At 43.1% G+C, this 13,389-nt stretch overlaps 1 protein-coding gene across 1 annotated transcript; it reads right to left on the bottom strand.

Moving 5' to 3' along the window:
• Nucleotides 1-251: 251 nt before the first annotated feature.
• ATP6AP2 (ATPase H+ transporting accessory protein 2) lies at nt 252-13,121 on the bottom strand. The gene is made up of 9 exons (XM_058018992.1): nt 13,019-13,121; nt 9,607-9,737; nt 7,295-7,417; nt 5,384-5,479; nt 5,079-5,216; nt 4,719-4,772; nt 3,232-3,381; nt 2,124-2,240; nt 252-1,336 (listed from the first exon to the last, which is right to left on the bottom strand). Exons 1-9 carry the CDS (start codon nt 13,095-13,097, stop codon nt 1,142-1,144), a joined length of 1,083 nt encoding a protein of 360 aa, XP_057874975.1. The 5' UTR covers nt 13,098-13,121; the 3' UTR covers nt 252-1,141.
• Between the last annotated feature and the right edge of the window lie 268 nt (nt 13,122-13,389).

Genomic DNA, 13,389 nt, shown 5'->3' with positions numbered 1-13,389 from the left:
AGAAATTTCTAAGGAAGAAGTCATTCTAAAAAGACTCAAGCCAGAGATTAACCACTTGTTTTAACTACACTCACTATCTGGTTTAGGAAAATTCACACAAGACTATTTTTCTTTTGAAGAACAGTTTGAACTAAACTGCTGCAGCCTTAGGGCCAGTGTCACACATCAGATGCTGCCACACCTGCCCTGGTCAGCTGAACAAATCCTAAACAGAAGTATCCACATCTACAAAGCCACAAGGAATAAATGCATTCCAGAACAACTGTTCTTTGTTTTATTGAATGGTTGAAGCAGGACTATAATTCAGGTATACTTAAATCAAGTGTTGGTCCACTCTTATCATCAAAAAGAACTGATTTTTTTTTTTTATAATAATAACATCAACACAAATGGAAGGAACATGAAGCATCATAACAGGAACTCTCAACTGTGACATCAGACCATGACCAGACTGGTGCTGCTTCAGGATTTGGAGACTGCACAGCACAGAGCAGCCACACCAGTGTTAGTCACCTCCCAACCACTGCAGTCCTGGGGAAAGGATCCTTCTGTGTACAGCTCACCTCTGAGCCATCAGCATGAGATCAAAATCCATTTCTGCTACTAGAGTCCTAGGCTGATAGAAGTACTTCTATATTTAGTATTTTACTGAAGAATATTTACTATCCTCTCTGAAGTTACATATAACCATTACAAATATTTACATCAAACATTTACAGCTGGTTCATAATATACAACACAACAATTTAGCTATAATTTTTGATCTTCCAGTGCAAAAGTTTCAAACAATATGTTGCTATCATAATTTCACTTTATCTGGTTTGCACAGGCAGAGGCAGTACAGGGCATTTCAAAAACTCATGTTACAAGATAAAAAAAAAATGGAATGATGTCACTTTAATAACTATTACTCTGGGGAGTGCTGTTTTGGTTTTTTTTAAACAAGCAGATTTCAATTTTTAAATCCCATCTGGTGCTACTACTAACATTTAAAATAGTCTTGAAAGAGGGAAAAAATACTTAGAAATAAATACACCTTTAAAAAACTCCCACAATTAACCATATCAGAACATTTGTTTTCCACACAGGCTAAAGGAGACCTTGCTCTTCATCATCTTCCTGTGCTGAAATACAGTGCAGCTCAATCCATTCTTATCTTCTGATTTGTCATCCTGTAAATAATGCTGTCATAGCCAGGATCCATGTTCCACAGGTTGTAGGAGATAACTATCACAGCTAAAGCAAGACCTATCATCATCCACAGGACAATGTTGAAGATTACAGAGTAGTCGTAGTTGTACGGATAGGCAAGGTTGTATGGATTTTCATTTTTACTCTGCAACAAAGAAAATATTTATTAATCTAAAGTGAGCTTGCACACCAAACATCTTGACACCATCCAAAGTCTGACAAGCTAAGTAAGAGAGATGCACTTTTGTCTAGACAAATCTGATGCAAGGGCACAGAATGCAAAAAAGTGATGATGTGAGTGGCATCAGTGCAACCCAAAAGAAGAAAGTGACAGGAAAATGAAATCCAAAGTCCTGAACCTGGGGCTCCAGAACAACCTGGGGCACCTGGGGCACCAGAACAACCCAGGTGACAGCACAGGCTGGGCAGCTGCAGAGAGGGACTGGAGCTCCTGGGGGACAAGGGGAATAGGAGCCAGCAGAGCCTCTGGAATGACACAGGACACTGCATCATGGAACCCAGCCAAGGAAAAGTTGTTTTCCCACAGCTGGGAGGCAGGACTTGCCTGCACTGGGGAGACAACACAGAAAGGCAAATTCTAACAAGGCATAAGGGAAAGAATTTTCATTATGAAAGTGGTTAATGCAAGAGAGGCTGTGGGACTTCCAGGGATGGACTTTCCAAGAACTTTGCTGGACAAGAACCTGAGCAACTTGATCTAGCTCCTAAATTAGTCCTGCTTTGAGCAGTAGGTTGGACTGGATGACCCCCAGAGGCCTCCTCAAGTGAAGTTACTGAATGACAAATAAGTAAGCTGTACTCACACCTAAGTCAGTCAGTATTTTAGTCCTTAAAAAGGTTACACTCAGGTGAACTGATACACTTTGGATCACTTTTAATAAATGAGATGTAGAAAAATGTGGCTCTGCTACCTGTGAAGCCTGGAGAATTGAGCGAGTCTTCCTGGAGAGGGGAGAGTTAAACTCCTTCACAGCCACCACTTCCACTACTGCATTCCCACCATAGAGATTAAACATCTCATCTGCAAACTGCAAAAGAAAAGGTGCTTTAATTGGAAGCCTAGACTGCAGCCAGGAATTAAGCAGAGTTTTGTTAGCAAGATGTAGTAAAATAAAAGATGTCAGCTTCAGGAATAATTATGGAAAGCTACAAAAGTTTACACTATTTTAGAATTCCACCAAGTGTCAGCCTTCCCCTGGTTACAATGCCTTTTCAAACCCCCAGTCACTGTTCAGCAGACTGTGGCTTCTGCTTGCTTTCTGGGCTGAAACTTACTCTGTTCTCCCTTTTACAAAAGGCCCATCCCCACATCATTCCTATTTGTGTGTCTGTCAGTTCCAATAAAATATTCAGGTTCTCAAACTCCCACTGGGACCTGAATATTTTAATCAAATGCTAATAGGTCTACTATTTAAACATATTTCCTTAAGGTTGAAGAGGCCAAAGAGCAATGCTTAGAGAAAACAAGTACTTGGCTTACCAAATTGATGGTTTTGAATTTTTTCATCACACTTTGGAAGCTCTCAAAAGTGACTGATCTTAATAAAAATTTAACTAATGATTATGTAATGAAGAATTACTTTCTTGAGCACGCTGATGGTTATTTTAAAATCATAGAAATTTACATTTACATAGCTTTGTGGGCAAGGGAAAACTAACCACTGCATCTTGGGATAAAGATATTTCCAAAAGCCTCTTTTTGTGAGGCATTCTGCTGCTTTCAAATGCAAGGTGTTTGTTTAAGAAAAACAAACATATCAAGTCCTGTTGATACAAGGTTTCAATACACCCCTACTCCTTTATTCAAAATATCTAAAGACATTGTGGAATCACACCAACACTTTCCAGAGAGGCAAATTGTAACATTCAATTTTATAACTAAACAACAGCATTTTAAAAACAAAACAAAAAAACAAGCATTAGGCAAGCCAACACTAATGAAGTTACTTCTTTGTAATTAAAATAAAAATTATTTTCTTAGTATTACCATGAGTTTTGTTCATTAGGCAGACAATATACCTTTTGCAAAGAGTCTACAAGAATTTGAGAAGCATCCTTGAACTGCTGAGAGTCCTCCCCATATCGTTTCCCAATCTCTTCCAAGCCAGAGAGCTCCAGGGAATAAAGGTCTGGAGAGTGATCTTTGGCCAAGTGCTTGTGTCGAGACAGCTTGGGCACAGCATGGAGGGCACAAAGAAATTAATTTACACACAGGTTACTTTAAAAACACATTGCACAAAGTCAATTTACTTGGACTAATCCTGTCTCACTTTTTACAGTCATATTCCATAATCAGGAAATGGAATTCTTGCCAATTTAACTAGAAGTTGTCCATAATTGTTTCTTTTTTTAATTCTACAGAAGAAAGCAGATGATTATTATGTAGCATCTGTTCCTAACATGAAGTTACATCCACATAATAGAGAGCTGTACTAAAAAGAAATAGAATATTTATTGACATCAGAATCTTTGTTCTGTAACTGCCATGAAAATAAAACTCAGAGAAAACAAAACCACATAAGTACAAGACTTAGATAATAGCATTTCCTTGTCTGAAACTGGCCCTTGCAAAGCTCAGTAGATTGCAACTTCCACCTTGTGTTGTCCACATACAAAAGTAATTTATTTGAGAAGTATCTTCCAATATTGAGAAAATCCAACTAATATAATCCAAATTATCTCAAAGGACAGTAGTGACATTCTTGCATTTCTGCAGGTGAGAAGATGCAGCACTGATATTTGCCTGCACAAGACAACAGCCCCTGCAAACAAGGAATTTAATCCCATCTTTCTAACCACTTAAACTGCAGCATTTCTAGCCTGCAAAACAAAAGTTGTTCTACCTCATTTTCTCAAAAGCACCATTTGTCTCCACCAGCCCTTTACCTAATGTGAATTTTTGAGTTTTTCCACAATTCTTCCTTTCACTTCAACAGTTAAGAGCTGCAGCTTAAAGGACACACAGAAAAAGCCAAACCAAAATGAAACAAAAAGACCCACACACCACTGACCCACTAAAACAAACCACAGCAACAAGACAGCAGCTTCTTAGTAAAAAGATCCTGAGAATTAAAAGCTCACCCCCCTCCACTGGAGCATTTCTACCATCATCACTACTCATGGCACAAAAGTCACTCCAGCCTTTTCAGATATTTTGAAGTAAAATGGTGGACAGGGCAAAGAACATGTTCTTAACTACCATTATACTTCTCAAGTTAGACACCAAAGAAAGCCCCAGCAGATTCTTCATTGAGTATCTCAGAATTGCCCTTGTTCTGACCAAACACAACACAAAAGAAAACTACAGATGATTAAAGCTCTCATTCACAATTGCACTGATGGGGCTGGTACAAAGAGAATTCATTATTTAAGCTGATGGAACCAGCTGATGACACAACAAAATTATGCATCATTGGTTGCCACATATCCTGGCTATGGCTTCTCTATTTGAAAGATCTCTGAAGTTTGTGACACAACACATATGAAAATGTTTCAAAACACCTTACCAGGCTGGCAATATCATGTAGGACTTGAAGTTCTGACAGAAAAAGCAAGTCAACCTGAGGGGAGAGGCAGAGACAAGTACTTCCTTTGATGAAAACCAAGTTAGGGTTTGTTTTGTTGCAAGTATTTTATAACAGTTGTCTGCTACAACATCAGAACATGCTAGAAGGAAATAACTCTTTCAATAAAGTTACTTAGAAAAAAATGTTTGAACTTAGTTAATTCAGTTAGAAAAAATTAGGAGGGGGCTCTTAGGCAAAGAAAGAGGGAAGAAAAAGCAAGAAAGGAGAAAAGCACAAGCTAACTAAGAATATTCTTTAAAAGAAGCCCCATAGGAGTTCCCAGTGCTGGATGTGCTTTACCTCGTTGTTCCTGCTGAGGGAGTTGAGGGGCAGGGAGCTGAGGATGGAGCTGTCCTGGAAGAGGCGGCTGCGCAGCTGGCGCAGGGTGACAGAGAGGTCCTCGAACACGGCGTTGGCCTTGCCCACCATGTAGACCCTCTGCAGGAACAGCCATGGTTACTGCCAGCACTGCCCCTGCCTGCTCCTCCACACACACACCAACCAGCCACAGCTTCATGGGATCCACTGGGTTTGCTCCAGCCACTCCAGTGGAAAGAGGATTCCCCACTTGGGACACGTGGAACCAGGAGTGAATCAATGCTCACCTCCTCACTGGGGGCCAGCTGCAGCACCACGGGGGTCTCCTCAGAAAACAGAGTGTGGATGGCATTTGCAACACTGTCCAGACTGAAAGGAACAGCCTGGAAGACAAAGTCAGATTTTTGGGTTAAACAGGGGCTACTTGCTGGGATTCATAAAGTTAGAAGGTTTTGAGAAAATGGTTAAAAAAGGCAGGCCTCAGGCAGAAGTTTTGTTAGCATTGCACATACAGCAAAAAAGTTTTCTAAGCAGTAGAGCAGACGTGACAAATAACAACAGACCTCTGTAAACTGGCTTATGGATTGCAACAAGGTTATTTAATGTATATCTTTAGAAAGCTAGTACGAATGGATCTCTGTTCTTTGTCTCTTATGAACCAGTCTCTGTTTCACCTCCCATTACATGTGTTTCATATGATTGGACAGAATTCTTGTCAATATGTGTTGCTCTATGTGTGATTAGCTGAAATCTAAGCCGAGATAGTTTTATGCTATGCTGTAATGTCACACCCCCTTGGCATTCCCAGTGGATCAGCCAGCTGTTAACATCCTGTCTCCACTGTCTGACAATGTGCTGAGACTGATGTGCTGAATAAATGGCTCATGTCACTGGTCCACTGCCCCCTCTCCATTCCTGATTGTATATTGTGGCTGCAGCACTACCGATCTCAACAAAGAAAGAAAAGTAAAGGGATGCACATTTCCAAAGTGATAATAATTAATAAGAACCTTTGTGCAAAACATCACCTGTGTATCTATGAACAGACATTTTATTTAAGTGGCAGACACAATATACTCTGAAGAACTCCAAGGGACCACGACTGTGAATTAAGAGGATTATTTAGGCTGAGAGTAAAGCCTTGTTTATCAGTAAAACAAGACCAACAAATATAGAAGCAATGCAAAAGGGAAACAATCTCACAGCAAATGGAAAGTTATGAACCACAAAAAACTGATGGGTGAAAATATACCCAGCAGAAAGACCAACTGCTGAAACAAAAAAAGACACATATAAAAAACCTACTAAAAATAGAAAAAATGCTAGCACAGTATAGTGCCATTACTGGCAAGCAAATAGAACTGTTCATTTTTTTATACACTTACTTGTGGGTTTTATTAAAAAAAAGACACAGAATGGCACATTTCCATTCACTACAAGTATCCTATGGCAGAAGAGGCAACAGCATAGATTTAAACCCAGGAAATTTTAACACAAGAATGAAGTTTTTTACTCCAAGGGTGGTCAAATACTGGCAGAGGCAGCCCAGAGGTCATGGAGCCTCCATTTGTGGAGATGCTCAGATCCTGACTGAACACAGTGCTGTCAGCCTGCTCTGGCTGATACTGCTTGATCAGGGGCTGGATGAGAATCTCCAGAGCTCCTTCCAAGCTGAAGGATTCTCTGTTGCTGTAAGAAGCCTGAGAAGCCTTAGAAAAACAGACAGTGATAGGTAAATGTAATGTGTGTTGGTTTCTTCTCAGCATAATAGAATGTGTTTCTAAGTACTGTATTTCACAGTCAAGTACTTGAGGAAAACTCAAAAGACCACTTATGAGGCAATACAGTACATCAAAAAATCAACTCCATATAAAATGTTATCACACACTCAGCTGAAGCAGGAAACTTAACAATTCTGATTTTAAAATCTTAAGTTACTGTGGGAAGAAGTGGATTGGTACAAACATTAAAATTAGCTGTCTTTCAAGCAGAGCTGTTGAACTGGAAGCCCTGGCTGGCCTCAAGGGCCTTGTACAGAATCCTGACTAGGCTACTGATCCATCAGTTATGGGGATGTGCAAATTTCCAGTGAAGCAGGAAATGAGTGAACATCAGGGACTACAGAGAGCATCATGTACTTGTCATTAGAGCACAGGAATCCCAGGAACCAGGTGACAGTTCCAAAGGTGGATACTCACATTCTCAATGGGGTAAGAAAACCCTTTCACAGGCAACTTGTCCACGCCCTTCACTGTCACCAGCACGGTGGCTTGGGGCCGGTGAAACAGATCACCCACGCCCAGCCCGGGCCAGGGGAGGTCCTAGCACAAAATAACAAAAACAGTTAAATTTCACAGGCAAAGAGGAGAGTTCTTCCCACTATTAAAGCAAAACAACTTATTTTCCTGTTAATGCCTCTGTGCAGGACAGCCTATTGGAAATTTCATGGGGAAGGAAGTTAATGCTACACTGCTTTCATTTTGAGTAATGCCTCCAGTCAACCACAAAGGAATTGTTAGTTTAAAAGCTGCCAGTAACTTCATAGCAAAGTCTACACTAAGGAAACATTATACATAATGGATACTTGAGGAGTTATTTGCCATAATTAAATTATAAATACTTAAGTCTGTATTTAGTAAGCGAAGGCTGAACTTAAAAAATCTACTAACATCTTTATATTTTCAGTACAAGAAAGAAACAGGGTAGAAAGGAAGGGGAAGAAAGGGACATGTCAATCACAACAGGCAACTAAACTTAAATGTACAAATTTACACAGAAATATAAAAAGATTTCTTAGTAGCTTACTACAATTACAAATCAGTAAGAGCACAGTGGAGGCTACTGACTGGTTTATTCAGGCACAAAATACAAATACAAATTCATCTGTCTGGAATAAAGGCAAACAGATTTCCCCATCTGTGTAAATGACATAACTGCCCTTGTTTTGAAAGCCATTTTAGAATTAAATGTCATTAACATTATGATTTGTATCACCTCACAGAAGCAAAGGAAAAACCTTTTAAAGCATCATCAGGGACAAAAATGGGGTTTGGTTTTGTTTTCCTTTAACAAGGGAAGAATATTGAATTACTCTTTCTGAGAATTCCCAATGTACTGCACTAAGAATTCCAAATTCTCTCCAGTGGCCTTGCTGCAGTGTCAGTTTATGTTCCTGGAGCACACTTTGATGTGAGCTGCTGAAGTGCCTGGGCTTTGCAGTGCTCCCCTCACCAGGGCTGGCAGCTGCCCACACAGTGACCTCTGCCTTAGGGACAGCTTTGAGGAACTCTCAGTTCAGGGCTGAACTGAATAATCAAACACTTCTCCCCTGCCTGCTCCTAGGATTTGAATTGACAGTAACAGAACTGTTTCTAAAGGATGCTACAGACCCATAGCAACAATTGAATCCCAAGCTGTGGCAAAGGCACTGAGTGAGTACTGGAACACCTTTTTCCATCATACCCATGACACATCCCTGGATGACCAGGATGCCAAATGAACAGAACAGGTCAAACTCTGCTGTTTTTCTGGGTGTCTTTATGTGCAACACACACAATACCATTCAATATATTGGTTTTTCCTGATAAAATTATCAACATTTACTCCTTAGTCATACTACTCATACAAGTTTGTTACTAGTCTGATGTCAAAAAAAGTCGAACTAATTGACAGGAAGGTATTTCAAATTCCAAAACACAGGCTAAGCAGCCTTGCATTGAAACCAGCCTTACCAGACCTCTTCCCTAGCTGATGTATGGAAGAAATGAGAGCTGGCTGCCCTCACCAGCACTGTGAGAATGCTTCAGGCTGCAGATTTCAGTATCTGGCTGCACACAGACACTGCCAAAGATATCTGGCTATTACACTTTCATCTACTGCTTCAACAGCCACTCATCCCTGCTGAAGCCCAGCAAAAAAATTCAGTAGGCAAGATGGAATCAATCCAAGTGCTCCTGCTCATGTGCCCCACTATAAACACTGCTAAAATTATATCTGAATACTTAATGTGGAGAAACACTACCACAAATCACATTTCCAAGGTTTTGGATTATTTCCTAAGTAACCAACACACTTGTTCTAACTCTGCTCAGCAGACAGCTTGCTGACCTGACAAAATGCCTGCCTTGCCAAGCCATTCTCAGTCTTGAGATTACTCAGGAGCAGGGCCCTACAGAGAGCTTGTGTGCAAGAAGTGACAGTGGTCCCACAGGTGCTCAGTTTGTGACCATGGATGGGGGGGATACAGCACTCAGCTAGGTCTCAGAGGAACTGAGGAGCAGCCTCTGCAGGATTCCTTTTACAGCTGGTGACTCAAATTAGCCAGCCAGCACAGCCTCTGGCTGCTCACATGACCCACACAGCTCTGTCCTGGAAACCACCTCTGTCCAGTCATGCTTTCCTCAAGACAAACAGGGCAATATTTTATATATTCCAGCACATGACAGGAAGATTTGCAGAGTGAGCAGGTCTGTAGCTTAGAGGCATTTCACAATCAAGACCTGGAACTTACCTCTTGCACAGAGAAGCCCATGGTGAGGGCAGCAAGGTCCGGGATGCGCTCGCCCGGGATCGGCCAATTCCCATCGCGGAACGCGACCGAGGCAGGGGAGCGCAGGATGCTGAGCTCACCCCCACACACCCCTGCAACAGACACAGACAGGTCAGGGTCCTGCAGGAACAGGGAAAACATATCTGAGCTTTCAGGGCTTCTTCCTCCCTCCCATGCCTGTCAGTGTATGGAAAGGCAGCAATGAGAACTGATCACATAATGCTCTGGAACACAAAATGGGGTTTCTGTACAGCAGTGACTGAGAATGAACAGATCCACGTTAACAAAAGCAGGACAGTTATTCCAACAGCAGCACAGCCACTGTAGATTTCTGTTTCTTCCCGGCTGATTTATGCCCGGAGATGGCTCAGGGATGCCACTTGCTCGGTTTCTCGGCTGTTTAGGTGGCCTGGAAAGGCCCAGGGTGGCCTTGGACAGCCCGTGCTTCAAAGGGCGAGGAGAGACTTCTGATCTTGTCTCAGTCTCGGTGTTTATTAATTGTTTATCTAAAAGATTTTCTTTCAGCCCAACAGAGGTCTGCACAGCAAGTCAGCCATGGGCACACTCCGGGGCACACTCATGAGAGCCCCCGGGGCGGTCACTTATCTTTATACCCGAAGTTACGTATACAATATTTATAATTTTTCCCCAATACCTTCTACCCTTATTAACCAGTGCACTTTTAGTAATAACCAATCCCAAAGTGCCACCATCACCACAGAAGATGGAGGCCAAGAAGACGAAGAAGAAGAACAGGACACGCCCCAATTCCTCCATCTTACTTCTTTACATCCCCCTGTACAGAAATCCTAAACCCTGTGTTCTACACTCTAGTTAACTTATCCCTTCACCATTCACCCCAGTGAAATTCTCCCAGTCCTCATACAGGTGTCATCTCCTGTGCAGGATCAAAGTCCAGCCACCAGACACTTCTGGCAACATTCCAGGACTCCCGAGGCCCCCAAGGGTGGTCTCGGTCACTCTGCACCTCTGTCCTGAGGTGCTGAGATCCCACAAGCCACAAGCAGCCTCACAGCTCAGAGCTGGTAAAGTGAACTCTCCATGGAGCCAGGCAGACTCCAAAACCCTGTTAAGCTCACAAAGCACCAACACAGCTCTGTCTGCTTCCAGGACTGCTTGGCACAACCCCTCTGTTCATGCAGGCAGCAGCCACTGAGCCCACAGCCAGTGGAATTTGTCAGGGCCAGCACAGCCTGGCTCCTGCAGAGCAGCTCTGGGGTCCCTGCTCTGCTCCTCCCCCTCATGACACCAGGAGAGGTTTGTCTGCCTTGGATGCAGCTGGAGCTGAGCTGATTGTGGGGAGCCTGCAACACTGGGTTTTCACTGCTCTGGGATCCCCTTCACTCTCCTCCCCATTACCTGAACAGCAAAGTTGACTAAAAGCACATTTCTGAACTGTTTTGTGATGACAGTAATTTACTGCATAACAAAGTCAGAAAGGACTCCACAGAAATAAGAGAAGAGCTTGTTTCAACCTGGCTTCCTGTCTTAAAGTCACTCAGGCACAGCTGCAATACTGTGTACACCAACATTTATCTAAATACATTTTGAAACCTGTTTGGTGTACATAAGCAGTAACAATGCAAAATTTCAGGCATTTGCTCCCCAATGAGCAATCTGAGTAGGCTGCCACCAGAAAACTGATTTGATATAAGAAAACCAAGTAACAGAGTAATAATTGTTTGCAGGCCTGTATGTTCAAGTCCTAATTATACAATGAATCTGATTGCATACCTCAAAATTACATGAATAAGGTAACTGTCTGAAGAAAACAGAAGTATTTATTCATATGATCACTGAAAATTGGTTACCAATCCAAGCAGTGATATAAAATAGTTTTCCAGGGAATCTACAAATCTAAAGGCCATTTACAAAAACAATGCAATAGTAAACTGATGCGTTGTGCAGCTAAAAACCTCTCTAATATTAATTTAACTAATGTGACCTTGAAGATGCTGTTCCAAAGCCTGGCCCATGATCATGCACACAGATGTTGACAGTAAATCTGAGCTATGTTATGATAAACACACCACAGGACAAAGGTCTGAGGTGCAGGCTGGGGAGGGGGGCAAAGGAAGGAAAGAGGCCAAGCCAAGTGACATTCATGGAGCAGATTCAAGAATTTATTTCAATTGATGCGCTCCTTGGGTGGTCTGCTACCAATTTTAATGGTGGATCAACCCACATTTTGAAGGGCAGAAATGTTTCCAGACCAATTTCTTTAAGTAAGAATTTACAAAATGCCCACAAATCCATAGGATTTCACAGGGCTGTTACACAGTCACATTATTTAGGGCAAACTGGCTCACCTAGGGCAGGATTGCTCTGGTGGATGGAATCAGAGCATTAACCCTTCACAACTGGAAGGGAAATTCAAGACTGTTGTTCAAGATAACAATGATTAAAACTAAATTTGAACTTGGGAACATCAACAGATTCCCTCCAATTGTCTATGGAATAGAGAACCTAATTCCTACCCTGCCAAAACTGTACCTCAAGTTCTCAAAAGCCTTTGTGAAGGCTAAGGGTTGAACATTGGGTGGGAAATATTTACAGGGCCTGGAAGTGCCATCACGAGCCTGACTCACAGCGGGTAACAGAGAGGCTGCAGCAACCACAGAAACAGCTCAGCAAAACGTGAAAATTCATGCAAAATAACAAAATTATCTGTGTCTATCACAGAATCAGCAGAGCTGGAAAAGACCTCTAAGACTATCAAGTCCAACCATGAACCCAGCAGTGCCAGGTCCAGATGCCCCTTAAACACCTCCGGGGGTGGTGACCCCATCACCTCCCTGGGCAACCTATTCCAAAGGCTCACCCTGGCAGGGAAAAATGTTCCTGGTCTCTGATCTGAATCCCTCTGTCTCAGCTTATAGAATTGGATTTTAATAGAATTTGTGCATAGTATAAGTTAATTTAATAAAGTAACACACTACCCATAATTATACATATGCATTATAAAAATAGGCAAGATATTATATAAACTTATATAATTTTGTGATACAATTATAAAAATAATGTTATATAACGAATTTACACAATAAAATTATAGAAAATTATAACTGAATATAAAGCAGCGCTCGGATTGAAAGGGACAGGAGAAAAGCGTTCGAGCACGGTCTCTGGAGGTGGATGGGGGCAGGGAGCTGCAGCACAGTGACAGTGACAGCCCCCGCTGCCACCCCTGGGTCCTGAGCCTGGCACCCACAGACACCGAGAGCCCCCCTCACATTCCCCCTCCCCAGCACCGCGGCCCGGCCCCTTTCCCGCAATCTTCCCTACAGCAGCCGGGCAGCCCTGCCCGCTCCCCCCGGCACTCCCCCGTGCCGGGCCGGCCCCGCTCACCCACCGGCCACACAGGCCGCTGCCACCAGCGCTGCCAGCCCCAGGGCCCGGCCGGCCCCGCCGCGCCGCCCCATGTCCGCCATCAGCCGCCGCTGCCGGGCCGCGGACAGACAGCCGAGCGCCCCGCCCGCCGCCTGACGGACATGCGCCACAGCCAATCGGCGAGCAGTATTCAGGACGGGTGGGCGGGACTCAGCAGAGCTGACCAATCGCCAGCGCAGCGCCGTCCCTGTCACGGAGCTGAGCAGTCAGCTGTCCGCCAGAGGCGAAGTCTTTATTTGAGTGGCGTTCCCACTTGGCCAATCAGATCGCGAGAGGTCCTGCACCATTTTCCTCCCCGCACTGTAAATCCAGAGGGAGCAGCGAGGAGGCGGA

The sequence above is a fragment of the Melospiza georgiana genome, chromosome 2 (assembly GCF_028018845.1).
Source record: "Melospiza georgiana isolate bMelGeo1 chromosome 2, bMelGeo1.pri, whole genome shotgun sequence".
NCBI classification, from domain to species: domain Eukaryota; kingdom Metazoa; phylum Chordata; class Aves; order Passeriformes; family Passerellidae; genus Melospiza; species Melospiza georgiana.
This window is presented reverse-complemented; position numbering and strand designations above follow the sequence as displayed.

Excerpts from the sequence above, each read along its gene's own strand:
- ATP6AP2 (XM_058018992.1), bottom strand. The coding sequence starts at position 13,097 with ATGGCGGACATGGGGCGGCGCGGCGGGGCCGGCCGGGCCCTGGGGCTG. Across the intron at positions 5,217-5,383 it reads AGCTGGCCCCCAGTGAGGAG|AGGGTCTACATGGTGGGCAA; the intron begins GTGAGCATTGAT and ends CTGTTCCTGCAG. Across the intron at positions 2,241-3,231 it reads TTGTAGACTCTTTGCAAAAG|TTTGCAGATGAGATGTTTAA; the intron begins GTATATTGTCTG and ends TTTCTTTTGCAG.